At 33.1% G+C, this 22258-nt stretch overlaps 1 protein-coding gene across 5 annotated transcripts in view; it reads left to right on the forward strand.

The window, feature by feature from the left end:
• The window catches only part of CASK (peripheral plasma membrane protein CASK), a 608377-nt gene that overhangs the window by 502046 nt on the left and 84073 nt on the right, over positions 1-22258 (forward strand). For all 5 annotated transcript variants that reach the window (XM_085824784.1, XM_085824785.1, XM_035373524.2 and 2 more), the window contains one exon: positions 9555-9749. In XM_085824784.1, the coding sequence (XP_085680910.1) occupies positions 9555-9749 (195 nt within the window). The remainder of the gene's footprint in view (positions 1-9554; positions 9750-22258) is intronic.

Consider the following 22258-nt stretch of genomic DNA (forward strand, 5'->3'; position numbering starts at 1 on the left):
ATATGATATTTAATAAATAAAGGTAGCAGAAAAACGTTAAAAAACGGCCCTTTGGCCGTAATATAAAATCTGAAAGCTTTCAAACTTTTCTCATTTAATTTTATTTTATGTTATGCCTTAATTTACGCATATAGTGCACTATAGATAAGATTTCATAAAACTGCAGAAATAATATCCTGGAAAAGTAAATAGAAATTACTACGTTTTTAACTTAAAGAAGTCCGTTTTTATACGCTTTAATACGCTGTAAATCTTGATGAAAGAGTAATATACAGTCATTCCACGTATGTACGTAGACGCTTCCCTTTATGAAATGAAAGAGAACTGATGTCAATTACCTTAGATTGTCTAGTGTTCGGTCTATCTGTAACGTGAAAAATTTGAATCGTTGTCCCTAGTCACGCAAATACAGTATGCAGACATGAACGGCACATGTCTAAGATACTGAAACCGAAATTCACTAATAGAATAATCTAAATGCATTATACTTTCCTGACGAAAATTATTGAATTATTATTAGTTTAGGTATTATTACATAATTTAATCTGAGAGATGTTCGAATATAACGAAATAAAGGGATTTAGTGCTTAATACTTCAGTGATTAATTATTGTGTTCTTGTCTGGAATTAGAAAGTAATTTTCTACCGTCGGCTGAAATTTCAATCACAGAATTTTCCTCATTATGTACTGTTTACTATTAAATAAGAAGGATGAATCCTGGGTAAACTGATTAATAGGATATATTATAATTCACTAATTTGCTGCACGAACAACTTAGAAATTTCCCTTAAGCCTTTATTATTTTTTAATTCCTAAAGAGCAATAATTTCTGCAAAATTATTATAGATTATTTGGTTATAACAAAGCATGCAATGACTATCTGTGTTCCTAATTTTAATCAGGAGGCGACTGTTTAACAGACACTCTACTTACTGTTCGGACCTTGTCTGTCAGCGACGACTGACACTATGCTTTTCTTTCAGGTTGCTTCAGTCACTTTTCACTGACGATATACAATTTAAAAAGAAATATTCTGACTGATGATATAGAATTTAAAAAATAATATTCTTTTATCAAATTCTACACAAATTTGTGGCCACCAGCATATCGGTGAAACTGTATATCGCGGGCTTAAACGGGAGTTAAGACAAAAGAGGCTTAACGCTTAACATCTTAAATAAAATCTCCAACTTCTTTTCTGGCTTTACTAGTTTTAAATCATTTTCTTTAAAAAAGTCTGATTAAATTATCTACTAGCAGAAGATAATGCTTGCAAAATATCAATAGCAGTCAGCCATTCTGAATAATTCCGTTTTTCTGATCCTCTGTTATATAAGTAACTCTACATATGCATACCCAGCAATGAGAAAGAGAAAAGAAAGGAAACCAGTGTATGTGCTTTTGCGAAGGAAAAAAATATTTAAAGCCTTAATATCCGTAATTATCAGAACAGATATTTTTTCTGTAATTTAAATCATGTTAATTCTAAATAATGGAAACTTGCGAATTACTGTCACTTCTATTTAAGTCCATTTAAGTATTATTTATGAAATTAATTTTTATAATTGAGATCCAGCTAGTGTTCAAAAGGTTTTTTTTTTCATTGATGAAATATTAAGACTATATGGGGAGCTTAATGCACATAAATGTAAATTTATATGCCTAGCCCACATAAACTATTCGTTTCAGAATTACATTGTATCATTTCGCGTATCATCTCGCATGTATCGGGATATGGATTTGGATATGATAAATAAAATATTCAAGTTCAAAATGTATTTATTTTTGTAATTAACGTAAAATGCTTCTTAATGAAAACTGTGTTATGGAAGTACTATAGACCTATTAATATCCGGACTGTATGGAATCACAGCGCATCCATATATATTTTAGAAATAATCCAGAAAGCATTAAAAAAATTTGCATTCAGCCAGTTGAGGGTTAAAACCGTTAAACAGTGGTAATTCGAGCGGTTGAATCCTGGCGAATGGACTGGCTGAATGTTTTTGTCGCGGTCCCTATTTAAATACGAGCAAGTTTCTTTTATAAAGTCCTTCACGAAAGCATCCTTTTAAGGTAACAGTTTCTCTTGCGATATTCAAATAAAGGATAAACAAATATTTAAAAAGAGTTCATTTATCGTTTGATAATTTGACTCCATCTTTAAAAAATTCTCTTTAGGAAATGTCCCCCAGTTAATTTTTTGTAAGTAAACTTATTCAAATATCCATAAACTAGAGTCATTATGGGAAAAATAACCTAGGAAATGAATGTAAGATTTTTTTATGAAGCTACTACTTTCAAGTGCTTTGCTAGTTTGCTGAAATATCGGGAATATCATCATTGGCTTTTGTTTGGGAAATCCATAAACGCGGAATATATATGGATGAACAATTGCGGGTGATTTCATCAAAATCGATTTCCGCATTCCTTCTCTCAAAATCAGATGTTGTATCTGAAAAGTTTATATCACAAGTGGACTTGGCATCAATATAAACTTGAACTTGGAAGATTGACCTACTTTCTGGTATCGTGCACTCAATCTCAGACAATGGAGTGGAAGGTGGGTGTAGTCAGGTTTTATTTATTGAGAAACGATTATGATAGCTGCAATATTTCACGAGAAGGCTTTTAGTTGTTTCTTTTCACAATTTTTGTTTCTTTTGTAGTTGTTTGTTGAAGAGAAGATGCTCTGCTCTGGCACGTTTTTATTTTATTGCGACTATATTTTACAAAAAATGGCGTTAGTTTGGAATAAAGTGAAATTTATACTGCATATCAATGGCAGGCCTCCTAAAGCATTAGTCTCAAGGGATTTAGAGGATTTGTATGACTTATGAGCCCCGCAAGTGCTTATTCATGTTAATCTTAGACAAAATTTTGTTTAACTTTTGCATTTAGTTTGTTCTGTTTTGTATTTTGAAGAATGTACTTTCAGAAGTCTAGATTCGCTTCGTTAATAGCTTAATTTATCGGGAAATTAATGACTTAGAATCACCGATGTGCTTTGAAGATTATTTGTTTAGAATATGTTTGTTCTATATTATTAATGAATTAAGAGAGTAGAAATCAGCGCATATTATAATTTAAAGCATCAGAAATGGTTGTTCCATTAGTGTGTTTCGTTCTTTTACTTATATAATTTTAACTTAAAGTAGTAATAATTTTGGAAGGAATATTGTAACGCATTAATAATAGCGCTGAAATATGCATTAGCATTTGCGATCGAGGAAAATATTCGTGAAGGCAAATGATTTTTATCCGTGTAACCGAACTAACGACTTTAAAATAAAAACTGTAATTTTCATATTATTAATCGACATCTAGAGGAATTTTAACAGTAAATAAATAAATATAATTAAAGTTTTTGTCAATTGATAATACTAAATTTTTATCATTAAAATTTAATAATACCGTTAGTGAGTAATTAATTTTTACAGTTCTTAAATTTTACCGTTAATAATTTTTCCGTTAGTGAGTAAAATTAAAACTGAATTTATTCCAATATTTATTACAGTATTTTTCCCGAATGTAAAATGGCATAAGCAGGAAAACTCCAAACTGTTAAATTGCGTTTTAGCGTTTGCAAAACAAAATTACCGTTTGACATAAAAACTAAAGAATACGCGACGGCTTTTCCGATGTCCCGGTAGATAACCGAATCTTCCGGTTTTCGAATCCTTAGCCTTTACCAAGGAAAATGTTCCCCTACAATAAATGAAATTAATTAATAATTCATAAATCATGCGTTTCCATCCTCCATTCCTATTGATTTTCAGGATAATTTTTATAACTATTGTGAGGCCATGTGAAGAAACTGATCTATTGAGATCTAAGTACTACAGAAAGTGACTTAATTGCGCGACTCCATGCTACGTGAGCTTTGATGCACCACGTCACTGAAATGTATACAGTCAGCCATACCACGTGCGCGCATGCATGCCTCGATATGCGCGGTGGATATTTTGAGTATTTTCCTATGTAAACATGTGTAATAATCGATGTTCATGTGTTCCAATAAAGTTTTGTTTTATTTTGTCCCGGAAATGACTTCATTTTTTCTTTCGCATTTATCTCGTAAACTATGGGTCGTACAAGCACAGTTTTATGGGCATTTTTATGTATTCCAAGCGAGGAATCTGGCTATGAAGAGTTTGCGCGTTTTCGATGGGACACCTTTTATATATATACTATTGACCCTTTATGTACATACTATTATGTATGTATAAGATATATGCGCCCAGCGGATTATACCCTTATTTGTAGAAAATTTCATCATTTCGACTAGATACTACTTTTTAAACAAGCAATTGTAATCGAGGATTAGACTTTGCAGTCGGCATCTTATATGGAGTTATAAACATATTTTATTTTTTCACTAATAACAGAGATTGTCAACCGGTGAGAATTCTCTAGTTGCATAAAGTAAAAACCAATAATTTAACAAATAATTTGTATTAAAGAAATCCAAATAATACTGGTTTGTTAAATATACTTTAAATTCATTTATACATTTTAGAGATACTTCAGCAAACATTTCAATTTCCAATTTTGATCGATATTTGGAATGCGACACTTAAGCAACAGTAACAGAAAATTTCTGAGGACTAACATTCTGACTCGTGGTGAGAAACGGCTAATGGCACAAAGTAACGCTTGTTTCAAAATATTATTAAGACGTAACGATAAAATTATTTTAAGTCATTCACATTGTTACGCTAATGACTATATTACAAAAAATACGTGAAAGATTTTACATCATGTCATTTGGCAAAAATTTCTCTTTATTTTTAGAGAGCAAAAACCATTACGTGAAACTAATAACACCCCACCAATATATTTTAAAAACTAGCAATGCTTCTTTAAAATTTTGCATTTAAACTAATTGCACAATTTAAAAACGGTGCCGCCTTTTATCAGTAACTCAAGCATTGTCACTTTAAAAATAAGAACGATTTAGCCGCTTTTTAGCATAAATATTTCGAAATATTTATGCTAAAAAAATATTTATGCTAAAAAGCGGAATAAATTATTTATTTCGAAACATTATTTGCAGCCTACGTGCAGTCACTCTACTATTAAATCTATTTAAAAGGAGGAAAATCCATTATGAAACTCTGAACGAACTGAAAATAAATGTATTCTGAATTTCAGTACACATGTATATGTTCATTTCTTGCCTTTCAGTTTCCAAAAGTTGTGGCTTTAGTTTCTTGTGTTTTTCAAATTACTTTGATTACACTTTCTTCAGTCTTATTCAATTTCTCAGTCAAACTGACCTAATTTTATAGAAAAAGGCTGTTTTTATTGGAAACATTTTGCGTACCTTACAGTTATCAAAGTTTCAAAAAGGCAGAGGCAGTTATCAAAATTTTTAAAAAAAAGTTTCCAATGGTACAGTAATTTGTTAGGTTTCAGTAACATGTGACACATTAAAAAGTAACTTGAAAATAAAGTACCAAAACGTTCCGACATTCCTCAGCTTAGCTTTCCGGAAACAGTTAGTTGAGTAACAAGTTTTATTATCCAGTTAGGAAACTAGGAAAAGCACGAAATAAATCAAATCGAGAGGTCAGTAGCAAAGGGCGGAGGAAGCTAAGGCTGATAGATAATCTACAGAGATAATCTACAGCGGAAGATTGGATTGGAATACTGATTTGCCGGAAACGGATGTGAACAGAGAAAACAGGAAAGTACTCTAATTAGAGTTTAACTTCTAAAATGCAGCAGGATCTTAAATTCAAAAGTAATTGTTTTGAAACAATTACTTTTGATTCTTATTTTAATAAATAATGTAAACAAATAATAAAAACAGTAATAAAGCAAAAGAGGAAGAAAATTCTAAAAGGAGAATAAATTGTTTTTATTTCTTAGCCTGTTCTCATATCTTCTTTTATATTCGCGACAACTTTATCTTTAAATTATTATATTTGGTTTCAAGAATTTTAGTATAGAACATACTGATATATATTTTTTTTAAGTGCTGAATAAGATTTATTAAAAATTAGATTTTCTTCAATTCACTGTAGAGTGTTGTTTCAATAACGTTTTCAAAATGGAATTTTTGGTACTGTTATCTCCGTGAATCTTCTTTTACAATTACGGACTAGTGAACAATCAAAATGTGTATTTCTACTGTAATTGAATATTCTGTTCATTTCGCCTAATATCAAGTATCGCAAATGAAATGAAAACGAAGACATTCTGGAACCCTTTTTAACAAGAGTTAAGGTTTGCTGTGCTCTTTGTTGGTTGATTTTCAATAACGGCAGATATTGCGAGGGTATCTACCGAAAGAAAGAGACCTTTATGGATGACTTTTTGAAGTAAACTGATTTGAATTTATGTTACTCCGTTGAAAAAAAAACCATGCAACTAGTCAATTTTCAGTCCATATTTGTAAATGAATTAAAAATATCGTAAATAACAATTGTAACAGAATTTTGTTGCTTTCCATTTTAGAATAATTCTTCAAATTGGATCATTCTATTTCATATTCTCTTTTCCGTGTAATAAATTGTTTAAAAATAATAAAATTGTTATTTATTATATGATAATGATACTTATGTAAATATCTAAAGAAATGAAGTGTTACTTTTCTTGCTCTGTCTCCCCTTGTTTCCCTCTTTCTTACTATCTAATGCATAAGATAGTAAGAAAGAGGGATCCATTCTACGTCATCAAAATGGTTCTTCAGTCAATATGACTGAAGAACCATTGTGATGGGGTGGAAAGACATTCAGTGAATGAATGGCCCCTTCTTCGTTACAGTATCCTCATAATGAGCTTGTAGAGACATTAGGTATTTTTTGGAAGCAGGAGAGATGAAAAATGAGCAATGCTCTCGCTGGGACTCGAACCACGGACCTCTCGAATATGCGCCGAGTGTGCTGACCACTACACCACGAAGGCATGCTAAGAAGGCGGGAGAAATACCTTGTAAGCTTATACCATACATAACGGCTCCGTATGTCCTTATTTTGTTCAGAACTCGCTGTGTCTAATTAATGAAACTTGTAGAACTTAATTTTAAATTTTTGTAGTTAATTAACAAAGATCATTAATAAATTAACCTTTCTTATAAAGTTTGACTGATAATTTTTTATAAAAAATACGGTGTAAAAAAATGCTTAGAAAAATTAAGATAAATAACTGCTTGAGTTTCCTCTATAAAAATTGCTTAGTTAATGATCAACTTATTTTCTTTCACATGTATTAATCTGATATTGTTTTAGTGAAAATTATACATTGCTTTGTTTCCTTTTATTTTTAAAATGTCTTTATTTCACATGTAGAGTGCAATAAATTTTTTGGATGTCGATTTGTTAGTTATAACGTAAGTCAGTTACATAATATGTCATTATGGGATTTCAAAAACGCGTGCGTGCGATGTTATCGTCATGCGATGATCTGTAGGGACTTTATTTTTTACCACGATATTTCCGACGAAGATCTTTTTAAACTGCGAAGTTTTTGAGCCGCTTTTTTTCGATCACGGTATTTTGTACCACGATGTTTTTAGAATTGCAATGTTTTCTCTCTGCGATATTTTCTTCTACGATGTTTCGTACCTAGACGTTTTCGCCTTGCGTTGTTTTCTATGCGGTTTTAGTCCGCGATGTTTTCGGTTATAACCGATCTCGGCCATTGTGAAAATATTACCATCGTGAAAAACCTCATTTAGTTTACATTCTTTCGACAGAAGTTCACATGAAGCAACCATCATCATGTGGAGATCATTCCTATAGATACATAAACTAGATATCATTTTTTGTAATCATAGTTTTTATAGTGAGAAAGATTTTTTAGATTCCGGTTAGTTTGTGCGTTGATTTCTGTTCTACTTTAACTTGTTATTCCTTAATAAATTATATACTATAATTATCATATTTAATTTATTTCTGCTTGTTCATACATTATAGTGTTCATTTAAAGTAAATGAAAATGCGGACTATTTTAATTGATTCAGCATATTTGGAGCTCTGTTATAAAATATCAATTATTCGTAAAACAACAGATTCTTGTGTTTTAATGATAGTTTCACAAATGCAATTTGAATTAAGAGAAATTTTGTTTGGTATGTGAAGAAAAATTCAAAAAGAGGGAGGCTTGACACGTTCAGAGGTTATGAAATCTGTGTTTTCACAGATTACTATGTGCGCAGTGAGAAGAGAAACACTCACATGAACCCTAAAATCATTATCATTGTAATTCGTGCATGGTGCAAGCAAGGGCATGTGGGTAAATGATGAAACTAATGGAAAGATAAAGCTATTAGCTTAATGATTTAATTATGATGATATTATTTTTATCTACAAACTCAATATTTGTCTGCCATCTGGAAGAACTTTAGAAAGGAAGTTGCTCATATTTGCTTTAAATGATGAAAACCATAAATGAAATGTTGAAAACCATAAATTCTCTACTTAATCATTCCTTTCAACTGCCAAGAAACAAACCCGAGATAAACTACCAATTTTACGCTATTTCAAGCACTCAGCCAATGTTTAACCAATAGTTCATAAAGCTGCAAAGCTCATTTAGAATGTCTCCTTAGGCTTTGGCATACGGAGACATTCTAAATGAGCATTTTGAAATGTTAAAATTGTCGTTGTCTTCTTTGTAACTTAAATTGTTTCCCTACAAAAATGAAGTCTCTGTGTTAGCTTATAAGGTATTTCTCCACTTCCCTAGCGGGCCTTCGTTGTGTAGTGGTTCTGCACGCTGGACCGGTATTCCAGAGTTCCGTGGTTCGATTCCCGGCGAAGGCGGTTGCATATTTTTCATCTTTTCTGCTTCCAATTAACCTAATGACTCTACAAGCTTTTCCAGGAAGTAAGCGAGGAAATTTTGCTAATTATGCTTTTACAAAAACTTCTGAATATTCATAAAGCTCCTCAATAAATCTATTGCAGATGCGAAATCTTCATTACATGAGACAATTAAATTCGCCTAATTTCCAAGCACATACAGAGGCGCGGTTTAATTCGCCATATCTTATAGTTTTTATAGCTTCTGTCCATTAGCATTATGATCCTTTCTTTGAAGAGTCGTGTTTGACAGTCGGCATTACAAGACGTTCTTTGCAGATTTAGGCTACTAATGAATCTTTTTGGTGAAAAGCTGTGATACTGTAGTGATGAAGAAGAAATTTTAAATGATCACTATATACAAAACGGGGCGCTTTTTATACTGCATAGTATACAGATGTACCGTTTTATTCGCCGTATTTTGTAGTTTGTTTATAGCTTCTATCCATTATCATTCTGATCCTTTCTTTGAAGAATCGTCTTCTACAACTGGCCATACAAGAATCTGTGTTTAGATGTAAGCCGCTAACGAGAAAAAAAATTTCCAACTTTAATAACAGGACTGTGCACTTTCTCATACTGTATTGTCAGGAAAATATTATTTTAATACAGTTTTTCTAAAACAGCCTTCATATTAATATTATTTTACAATTTTATATTGCTGTAAACCATGTATATTTCATTTTTTTTATTTGTTTCACTAAACAAATTTGTCTAATTCATCAGTGCTATTTTCTTTGCAGGCGTTATTGCAGACGCAGGACGTGGTGGCGCACGAGGTGTACGGGGAAGAGGCGGTGAGGGTGACACCTCCACCAGTCACCCCTTACCTAAACGGAGGACCTGAACCCGATCCACCCGGTGGAGACGATTCCGATATGGAAAACGTCACCAGGGTCAGATTGGTCCAATTTCAGAAAAACACCGATGAACCTATGGTAATTATTTTTTTATTCTTTATTCCGTGTCACACTAAAAAAGAAGTATTAGCTTAGAAATATTTCCCATTTCTAACAATCGCAATAAAGAAAACTAGAACTAAAGGCCGTAGTGTAAAAATATTTTATGGTTATGAAATATAATCCACCGTAAAATGCATACTGAGGTATTTCTGCAATTGTTCTTATTAGAGACATTTGAATTTGTTATGTTTTTGCATTAAGTTTAAAGAATTTTAAGGAGTATTAATTTTGTGAAACATTACATAGGTAATCAGTTAAGAAAAACTGAACTTACATCTTGAAAATCAAAGAACTTCTTTTCATTGAATCCCACAAAAAAAATAAATAAATAAATAAATAAATAAAAATAAAAATATCTGATTTAAATGTGTAAAGAAACTGCTATTTGATGTACTAAATTATTACAAATTTTGTTCACATGCCGAATGTCGTTTTATTAAATTTGCCGATATTAGATTAATTCAAAATATATATTTATTAATCTGCAATTTAAACATCAGTGGCATTGTTCAATTTTGTTAATTTGCTGTTTTTTGTGTATCTTCATTTCAAAATTAATATACACAGAAATGAAGTGGTATCCTTCGCTTCCTTACACCACACTGCTCTAAAATGGGATCTTATTTTGAGTCTTGGGATTAATATGTGTCAGTACACTTCAGAGTTAAAAAGTTAAGTATGCTTTCATTGTCGAAAATACGTGTTTTTTAGGTTAATAAATTTAGACAAGGGTCAAGAAAGAGAAATGTTTTTCTGTCGTAACTTCAATTCTTGATAACTGAAAATGCATATTGTTACGTGCGTACGGTCTCACAATGGACTGAATGCGCACAGAACTGACGATAGTTTGATTTTTTCCCCGAAAGAAAAATTTTGCAGTTCTTTAACTTTTCACAAAAGTATTCTTGTAGCTGTTCTCAGTCTGGCACAGCCCAATTAGTAGTTATCACTTCAAGCTACTAAGAACATTAAAGGTAACGCAGTACAAAGCATATCTAAAGTGCGAAGTTCGCACTGAGGTCTCTCAATACTCCGAACTCAGTTCTGAAGTAAAACGGTATGGTAAGATCGCTTCTCGTATAGGACAAAATAGCAGTTCAGTTATATCTGCATGAAGATAATGGATGATGAAGGTTCGATGGATCGACGGCAGGAAATTGGAGCATTGTTACAGATACGTCATAACGGGAAGCATGGTCATAACGGGAAGCTTGCAAGCATGGTCGTGATGAAGCATGCCATAACGTCCACTATATTATCACAACAAGATAATGAGAGTATCTGCTAGTACTATTCACCGACGATTGCCGCAGCAATGATCGTAGCTTCGTATCCATTTATTGCGACTTTTCTTGACCCTCTCATAAATACCAGAGACTTCAATGATGCAAAGAGAAAAGACATTGGAACACTGAGAAAGCGAAAATTATATTTTTAATGAAGACTTTTGATTCAGATTCTGGTCATGTAATGAGCAGATATTTTTCACCGCTATAACCGGAAATAGCACCCCAAAGGCTTTTTTACAAATAGTCATAGTGATCCCAGCCTAAGTGTCACTGCCTCGGTTATCTCATAACACACGCAGTCCCTTTCTATGAATCGTGGGAATTATTAATTCGATTATTATGTGAGATAACCCAACAGGAAGCAAAAATGGTAAATCGGGTGACAAATCGAAAACACAGTAATTTAATAATAAAATATAAATTTTGTCATCTGCGTGTATTCCTTCAAACCTTATTGTATTTCTTTGCATGTTTACAGAACTTCTAGGTGCTTTTGTGAATGCCAACTACTGGATTGCTGCTCTATTCCCTTCTTAGGTTTTTCTTTTTCTTTTTTTTTTTTTTAATGTGTTGTGAAAAATTTATCTTTTACTTCACGTTAGGAAGCAGAAACTGTTCTACAAAATGTAGAAAATGGGGAATAAGCTCAAGATTAATAAAAGTTATATGCGTGGGTTATGAGTCACAGTTTTATTTTTTATGGAAATGTTTGTCTATAGTTACATTGATTCAGGGGGAGTAAAATTTCATTACTTGCTTGGGCATACGTTGTCATTAAATCGTTTCGTTAATCGCTATTAATTCCTCATTATTGTTATTAATTCTTTTCGTATGTCTATTGTTTCTTTATAGAACATAGCACTCTTTTGTTTCAAGTAAAAACTCCTTGTGAATTTTCTTTGCCAGTAAAAGACTGTAACATATATTTACTGGAAACGTATAAATACAAATTTTTCTGGGCAAACCGGATTTGCTTTTGTCTCTGCAAAGGATTAATGGGTTTATTAATAATATATTGGGTTTATTGGTTTTTCGTTTTTTAATGAATGCCAATGGAAACAGTACAAAAACATAGGAACCTTCCATTGAAACACAAAGCACCATTTTGCCATCTCTCAGGCAGCTAAAAAATTCCTTTTTAAAAAATGTCCGTAGGTTTTCTTGTAATGAAGTTATCGACATGCTGTCTGGAAATCAACTGTAGGCCATTTAGATAGTTTTAAAGCAACCTAAAGTAATGAAAATAGTAGAGGGCTATGTCTAGGGAGTATGAGGGAAATGACACAGAACATGTCAGCCGAACGCAATACGTCTTTGTCCGACATTCGTCGAAATGTGAGACTGAGCATTGCTATGATGGAAGACAACACCTTAAACCTTTAGCCAGTTGTGGACGGTTTGCTTCGATTTCTGCTTTTAAAACTGCCATTTGAGAAGAGCATTTTTACGAATTTCTGGTCGGATTTGTTGGCAACAATCTATAGTATACTATTCCTTTGTAATCTCACTGTTTGTATAAACAAAGCAGTACTTTTTTTAGTATGCATCCCCTCTCTCTCTGTGACTAAAGGGAGTCCTTTTGACTTATTCCATGATGTTTTTCTTGAATGATTATTGTATGATATCCATTACTCACATCCAGTGATCAGGCATTACAAAAAAGAAACATTTTATTTCTTTTCTACCAAAGAATCACATACCAAAACTGGAGTAGTCATATTCTGCTCTGTTAAACTATGGGGTATCCATACATGGTATCACTTAATATATTCAGTATTCTTCGAATCATCATGCATTGCATTTTTGGAATATTTATTCTGTGCAATAGTTCTTGAACTGTATAACTTGGAGTTCCTGTAACAAGTATTTTTAATAGGTCCTTTTCGTCCGGAAGGGACATTATCTTCGAGGCTGAAAGTTTCATGCTTCTCAAACCGTCTTTGAACTTTGTCATCAGAAACAACCCTTTATCCTTATGTAGCATACGTTTTACGAGCAATCTGACTTGCATTTATCTCCTTTTCAAAAAGTAAAAGAGCGTAATACGACGAAAATGAACTTTAAAATTTTCCATTCTTAGCACTGCACTGAAACAAAAATTATGCCATAATACATTCTAGAATAACACCACGTGACTGTATTTAATCATCCGCTTCGATCAAAGTCATTCTTTGTAGAAGTAACAAAATAATTAGAAGCAAACGCACTTCGGTTTGAAAATTCTCAAGATCCTAGAACCTTTTGGAGAACCCCATATAAGCTATGAGTTATATGTAAAGAGACCATTATACGCCACTGATAATGATTTATTGAAATGGTTTGAGATTTACGGCTTAACGTTTCAATCGAATACTAATCGCACTGGATTTTTCAACCATTTAATCTTCAACAATATATATTTAAAAAGTCTGACGTGTACACCACATGGCTTCCTTGTACGGAATATTAAATTATACGCCTTTTTTTTTCCTGCCTTTCATTTAAACTTATTTCCTCGAATTTCCTTAAAGATATATTTCTACCAAGGAGAACGTAATATGTTGCTTTATACTAAGGACCTATTATACTTTTATACCAAGGAGAACCCCTTTTTTTTACTACCATAATACATACTACTTAATATCGCAATATTTTTATACCAAGGAGAACATATTATATGCGTATTACTATTAAGTTTTTTATAGTAATAAAGTATTTATAAGAAACAGTTCAACCTGTCAAGGTTCTCCTGGGAAACATAATGCTCCAACATATCGATTACAGTTAGAAAAAGATTTGGATGAAGAGTTTAATTTCATCAAAATTTAAGTTCTTGTCTTCTGCAATCTTACAAACAATGGATGAAAATGTCATTGCCAGTTTCAAAAAGTTTTATACCAAAACTCGTTTTCAAAGACGTTCTGCAGTTATATCTAATAAATTCAAGAAAAACCCTTATTCAGTCATTGACTGTCTAGGAAATCTAGAAGAACCATTTAACCATTCTTCAAAGAACTTGGGAGAAACTAAGGCCTGTGTGTGTCTAAAGAGTTGCTTTGAAAGGACTTACAAGCGAGACTGACATTTTAGATATTGTTTTTTCTTGGATACGACCATGCATTTGAAAGCCAATAAAACTAATATAGAGAGGTTGGTAGAGAAATGTAACATCCAACTAAACACTGAAGAGATATAAGACTTAAGAAGACAGCAGGGGAAAGGAAAAGGATGATGATAAAATGATGTCTTCAGAAAATGAAGAAGGCAGCAGTGAAAGAAGACCGCTTAAAACAAGTGACGTAAGAAATTCTTTCAGCACTATAGCGAGTTGAAGAAAACCTGGCTAACATCTGGCATTAGATTCAAGCCATTGTTTCGAGCACCAATGACAGCGTCGTGTTAAACGAACGACAGATTTATTACCGTTGGATAGGCCTTTTTTTCAAAACCTTTCTCCTTTAAACAGATTTAAAGACGCAGTTGATGAAAACAAAACCAAAATATAAATCTGTCAACAACAAAAAATCGTCTTCTTAAAAGATTTAATGATTTTTTTTACAAAGCATGGAAAACCAAAGACGATATTAATAAAACTAGTAATTTCTACATAAATGCATACTGTTTTTATTTTTCCAAAATTCTAAATTTGGGAATGGGTTAATTTATTTCCTGTAAAAGAAAATAAAAAGGTGGATTTTCAGATGCAAACATTTTGATATACGAATCGCGGACACGAAAAAGTTAAGTTCGTATTTCGATGTGCCTCTGTAATTTCCAGTTTCTTTAGATGTGTAAAAAGCAAAAGGAAAAAATTTTAGAATTTTCTTTAAAAATTCAAATTATAAGCTCTTTATGTTAGTAGATTTCGGTTTGAAACTTGCAAATATTTATTTATAAGTTTGATTTTCAGCATCTTTATAAGTAATAAAATTAATAATAATGCTACAATAAATATGAAAACGGTTTTTTAAATCTTACCCTTTTCATTTAGTGCAAACTAGTAATGGGATATGATACTGTAGAATTTTGTTGTGAGTATTCTTCTGAATAGCTGCAAAACTTGATTTTATTTAATCAAGCGCAGCACACAATAGATCAAAGTGAGTAACAAGCGACGATATCTAGTAGCTTGAGAATTTTTTAAGTATGGCAAATAATCTTTTGAAAAACGAGAAGATAACATTCTGCACGTTGTCATATCTTGAATATTTGTTTATGTAATCAACTGCGTCAAAGCATGCAAGTGTATCTGGCGAAAAATATCTTTGTGCAGAATGAATGCTTTAGAAAACTTGGCTGCTTTTCGTGTTACACTGGAAATAATTCGCTGAAATATCTTTGCAGCCAGTCTGTTTCTTGCAGAGGCTCACTTTGGGGACCATGACCTAAGGCGATAAGAAACAATTTTAGTCGTCGACATGACTTAAGCAGGCCAACCAGCACCTCCTGTAAGCGGACCGGCTGTCCTGCCTGCGTATAAAAGAAAAATCAAAGCAGCCCTCTAGCGGGTATTTGAACTTGAGTAGAAGAACTAGTGTTCAGCGGTCTTATCCTCTTAGCCTCTAATGAACTTGATCTGGAATGAATCCGTTCTAATATTCATAGTCGCTAAAACCTTCAGCCAGTTTTGATCAGCATAACTATTTTTAAAGAGAAGACCTGATATTACTTAAAGCATATTGCATAATATAATAAGTGAACTTTTTGCACTGCGGAGTCAATTCGATTATAGTTATACAAATTAAGAAACCAAAATAAAACAATTACTAACAACAAAACATTATGTGATTTGAAGTATATATTTCTAGGGTAATTACTTGAAGAAATAAAGCCTGTGGTTATGCTCTTGAGTATTATACACTGAAAAGCCAAAACATTATGATCGCCTACTCAATAACGCGGTGCGCGACTTCTGGCCTGCAACATAGCTGCAACTTGCCTTGGCATAGGTGCCACAAATTCTTGGTACAAAATGTCTAAGCAGCGGTCGCGTAAAGTCGAGATATTTCGACATGGTGATGTTTGAGCTTTTAGCTGCCGCTTCATGATATCCCAATGTACTCTATCGGGCTAAGATCCGGAGAGCTAGAGAGCCATTACATTAATTGGAATTCATTTTTATGCTCCTTGAACCACTCCACATTTCGAGCCTTGTTAAATAGAGCGTTGTCTTGTTGGAAGATTCCATTTCCAGTTGGGAAGGCCATGTAGGGCTGCAACTGATCCGCAGCTAAGTTCAGATAGTCCGCAACTTTCATGTTCTGTACTACCACAACTAAGAGTCCTAGAGCCGCCCATGAGAACGTCCCCAAAGCATAATACCGCCATCACCAGTTTGTGTATGACCTGCTGCACGGGGGTGGGGGAGCAAATGTTTGCCCGGAAGACAGTGTACCCTGACACGACCATCGACGTGATGAATGTGAAATCGTGATTCATCCGACCGTTCAATTGTCTTTCACATATCCATGAACTGTTCTCGATGCTCCCTTAGTTACAATGACGCTTTTCCAACAGCGGCACACGAGTGGGACGTCTGCTGCGCAGTCACATATCCAACAGTGTCATCAGAACTGTACGTTCGTAAACACTAGCACTTGGACTTGCATTGGGATGTTAGTTGAGTCAGTGTCTGGTGCCGATTTTGCAGAACGGCAGATAGTAAAAAACTACCAGTCGTGCATGTTCGGAGATACTCGTTTCGAGTCTTTTTTTTTTCCATTACAATCTGCGCTCCATCAGATTCGCTCAGATCAGCAACCCTTCTTATCACTCGCAAAAGTAAGTGCAAGAATTATTCCTTACCTTCTCTACCAACAGTTAAATGTCATTTCTACTTAATCGCGTGCCCTCCACGTCATCGAGACGGGCTTATTGAAAAATGTGGATACGGTCATAATGTTTTGGCTCGTCAGTATATATATACACATATATATATACATATACATATATATATACACATACACATATATATATACATATATATGTGTATGTGCGTAAGATATAAAAATATGATGAAAATACATTAACAAATTAAACTTAATTAAAACAAATTGGCTATAATCCTTTAAAGTTCTAATATTAATCCTAGCACAATTCCCTTCAGCGCATCTGCACTACATCATTGACGCCACTCTTTCCCTGCAGTTTCTCTGCATTGCTGCAGACTTTTGCCTAGTCGCTGCTCAGGATTAAAACAGAGTGTTCCGAGATTATAACTAGTTCTAGCTATTTACTACGTGGCCCTTTTACTGCTTGCTCTGCCTAGGAAAGTCAGCTTTCCATTATCTAAAATGCAAGCTGCATATATAGAAATTGTAGGGCGTGTTAAGCTTCCCTAGTGTTGTACCATTTAAGCAAAAATATATTTTCTGAAGAATTGTTCTGGTTCAAAATGAAAATGTCGTTTTAACCATCAAGCCAATTGTGATTTTTCTCTCCAGTCACCATCTACGCGGGAGTTTCTCGGTCATGACTAAAAAATGATTGGTTTCAAAGCTCTATCGGCGTACGTCTAGGCTCCCTAACCAGAGCGTCTAAGCTGTTTATTGTGCCTTGACAAAAATAGGATTATGCCACGAAAAAAGTCTAAGAACTTAAGGAAAAGACTGTCAGAAAATTATTTCTCCTTGCTACTGTAAGCGAAATTTCCGTTTTCAAAAGAATTTATTTTAAAATAGCTATAGCGAAAATATTCTGATAGGATTAGAAACCATTCACATAACAATCTTTGTATTTTATGTGCATCTGTCAGTACAGCGAAAAGAAGGAACTTTAGCTTAAAAGGGCAATATTAGGAACTTAAAAAAATTGACAAGCTGCCAATTAAATAAAAAATTCAGTTGCTTTTAATTGTATTCTTACAGGAAATATTCTTCTGTCATTTGCATATACATACATTTTCACTGACTTTTTTTTTTTTTTTTTTTTTTTTTTAAATTTTAAAAGGTTTCAGGTTTTAAATTAAAGGGACGGGTTTTTTTAACATTTTGTGTGTTACCTTTATTTATAAAACATCATGTTCCTCGCACTTAAAACCATAAAATTAAGTTCAAGAGCAATATCGCAAAATAATTTTAAATTGAGCATATCTTTCAAATTTCCGATACACAGTCTCAAGCGCTGGAGATAAAAATATTTTTTCTGTACAATGTTGCGATTGCTTGCTTTGAAGTTGCTAATCAAAAATTCGATACGTTTTACAAAATATGAAAGAGATAATAAAACAAATTCCATATTTCCAATTTGGGCTTTCAGATGCCCATATTCGGTAGAGGATTACGTTATTCAAAATTGGATAGCTCTAGGTGCCGTTGTTTTATCACAGTACGAGAAACATATATACATTTATGCAGATTCTTCATTGTTTAATTTCTTCAAATATAATACAGGGCGATAATATTTGGTGGCAACAGTTCGAAAAGTGAAACGGACGTTTAGAGTGTTTCAACGCAAAATCCCAAAACGAAAACAATATAGTTCCTCAGAGACAAAGCCCTTTTGAACTTAAAATAATAATAATAAAGTTCTGAAAGTTTTCAGATTTTAAATAACGTCTAAAGAGGCGTTTTTTAACTCTTTGTGTGTTACCTTTATTTATTAAACATCATTGTCTGCGTACTCAAACTATAAAATTCAGTTCAATAGCAATATCGCAAATTAATTTTAAAATGAGCATATCTTTAGAATTTCCGATATAGAAACTTGCGCGCTGGGGATAAAAATATTTTTTTGCGTACAGAGTTGCCATTGCTCGCTTTAAAATCGTTTAGTATTTTTTAATCAAAAATACTTTGAAGTGTTACAAAATCTGAAATCGATAATAAGACAAATTTCAAATTCAAATTAGGGCTTCCACATGCCCCTGTTCTATGGACGATTACGTTATTCAAACTTTGATGGCTCTATGTACCCTTGTTTATCACAATGCGAGAAACATGCAAATATTTATGCAGATTCTTCATTATTTAATTTCTTTAAATATAAGACAGGGCCATAATATATTGTGGCAACGATTTGAAAAGTGAGACAGCCTTTTAAAGTTTTCGACACAAAATGCTCAAACAAAATTAATTGCCTTTCAGGGCAAATTAACCCTTTGGACTGAAAAAAAAAAAAAAAAAAAAAAAAAAAAAAAAAAAAAAAAAAACACTTGATGTTGACACCACGTGACTTCCTTATGTCGGCCTATTAAATATTCTTTTTAGCACCTCAGATTATCCACTTTGTCTTCGCCTCTCATGGTCTTTGGCTTTAGTGTGGTCGTTTTCTTGACTTGTGATGTCTTGTAGTCACCTTTCTCTTCCCAATTCTAATCCTCCTTCTTTCTACCCGGTCCTGACATTACACCGTCATGCGCCCTTCATGCTTAAGTAGAATCAGCCGAACACGTTGACACGTTTTGCGTTGAATCACTATAGATGTCTGTTCCACTTTTCAAACTGTTGCCACCAAATGTTCTGCATTATATTTGAAGAAATTAAATAATGATATTAAATAATGTAAAATAAATAATATTTCTCGCATTGTGATAAAACAACGGTACGTTGCCATCGAATTTTGAATGACGTAATCTTCCTACGAATATGAGCATGTGGAAGACCAAATTTGAAATTTGGAATTTGTTTTATTATCGATATAAAACTTTAACGAATTTTTGATTAACAAACTCAAGGATTTCAAAGCGAGCAATGGTAACACTGTACGGGGGGGGGAATTTTATCTCCAGTGGGCGCGGAACTGTATATCGGAAATTCTAAAGATACATGCTCATTTTAAAATTATTTTGCGACATTGCTATTGAACTGAATTTTATGGTTTAAGTGCAAAGAACATGATATTTAATAAAGAAAAGTAACACACAAAAGGTTAAAAAAACGCCCCTTTGGACGCAATTTAAAATCTGAAACCTTTCAGATATTTTGTTTTTAATTTGACATTGTCAAAACATAAATATTTTAGTCATTTAAAATAGTTCTGTAATTGGAAATGTATGACTGTGACCAACGATTGCGAAAATAAAGGCCGGGTAACCAAAATATATGTAAGCTATAACAAAATATGATAGCTGATTTTAAAAGAATAATTGGCGACCTGAAAATTAACATTTAAATTTGGTTATCTGCCCTTAAATTCATCTCTTCTCTCAGGTTCCAGATTTTCTGTTACCTTACGTTTTAATGCAGATACATCTTGTCCAAGCAAATTAATTGTAAACCAAAACTCGGAACTGAAACTTTTCTGACTCCTAACCTTTTCCTCTGAAGTACTATGACACTCTTCCTTTTTTCGTATACGTTTTCCTGCTGGCAAGACGGTTTTCATCTATGCTGCTGCTTAACATGACGTCGAACTTACTTCAAAATGGATGTTATTGTATTCAAACATAATTCGGAAACATCTTGTCTACAAAAGGATGGTTTGATATACGTAAAAAAATAAAGACTCTGATTCTTTAAGATACGCTGCGCTAAATGCCTCATCATGCTTTTCCACTCAGCCACCTTCAAGACACTACGGTCTTCTCAGTCATCTACGCAATATCGTAAGATGTGAAAGTTCCAGAACCTTCATCTATGCATTTTAAAATTCATTATACATACATACATATATATATATGTTTGGTATAGTCGGATTATAATAAAAAAAAGAGTGCACAACTAGATTTTGTAGCAATCCCATATGCAAATTTCAATGTTTTACAGCTAATCATTTTTGAGTTATGCGAGGTACATTCTTATACATATATAAGTACGTTACAAACGTCACGGAAAAAAGTCCTTTATCGAATCCATTAAATCCATTTTACTATTCATTTGGGAAAAAAAGAGTTCTTTATTCTGCCCTTACGTCACGCAAAAAATCGTTGAAATGGATTCATGAAGAGTTAAAATGAATATTTCCGTTTAAATATAATACCCGAAATGTTTTGCGATTATGATACTTCCTTTACTTCATACAAGGAAGTAAAAAATCTGGTATTCTTTAGCCGAGTGCATAATATGATTTTAGAATTGCACCCTTTTGTAAATTTTATCTATAGTTAAAATGCTTGTAAAAGTTTTTACTTAATATTTATTAGTTAGCTATTATAAAAGCTGTAATTTATTTATTATAAATTATATCAACAGCAGCATTAAAAACTGAGCATTAAAAATTATTAAGAAACTCGTACTTTTTTTTAATCGCTCACCTTACCGGACTGAAAGCAATAAGTTTTTATAATATGAAAGGTAATTCAAATATTATTATCTCTAAAATTTCATCATTTAAAAATCATGCAGAAAGTCTTAAGCTACATTGCATGAATTTTCATTCTGGCACCAAAAACATAATCTGTTAAAAAGGCTTGCCAAAGACATAGGGAAATGTATTTGTATTTTGTTTAATTGTGGTTAGTAAGTTATTTGTCGCTTTTTTTTATTTTACAACATGCACTCAATGATAACTCATCTCTCACTGCTATCACCTGTAAAATAGGAATTGCAAACTTTGACTATTCTCTTCATGTAAACCTTCTCGTCCAGAAAAAGATTGCTCCTTATACACTCTTTTGCAAAAAAATCGAAGCACTGAGAATGAAGTGGTTGTCTTTGATGAAATTGAATATATCTATAGCTCATACACAGCTAATAAAATGATTAAAAAATTAAGGTCATAGTACCTGTTCACAGCTCACAATCACTCATTGAGTTCCAAATTAGTAGTTGGTCGAACCGCCCCTGGCGGCAATGTATGCTTGAATTCGTCGAGGCAAGGAGTGTAGAGGTTCCCAATGTCATCCTGCGACACATTCTGCTAGGCATTCATCAGTTGTCGCTCCAGATCTGCGTTACTTTGTAGTGCCCGAATCTGGCGGCCTACCATGTTCCAGACACGCTCGATTGGTGAAAGGTCTGGTGACCCTGCTTTCCAAGGAAGAGTATCAACCCCACGTAGACAGTCCAGAGATATGCGAATGGTATATTTTGTTTGAAAATGGCCCCCAGGATGACGTGCCGTGAAAGGTAATGCAACTGGCCGCAGGATGGTATCAACATATCTTTGAGCTGTTAAAGATGCACAGAGGATGACTAAAGATGACTTGCTGTCATAAGAAATAGCGCCCCACACCATCACACCAACGGTTATGGCTATATATATGCCTTGGTAAAACAAAGGCATATAGCCTTTGTAAAACAAATATATATATATATATATGCCTTTGTAATGCCTTTA

This window comes from Stegodyphus dumicola, chromosome 10 (assembly GCF_044657685.1).
Source record: "Stegodyphus dumicola isolate Sdum_Otavi_A_Nest chromosome 10, ASM4465768v1".
Lineage (NCBI taxonomy): Eukaryota > Metazoa > Arthropoda > Arachnida > Araneae > Eresidae > Stegodyphus > Stegodyphus dumicola.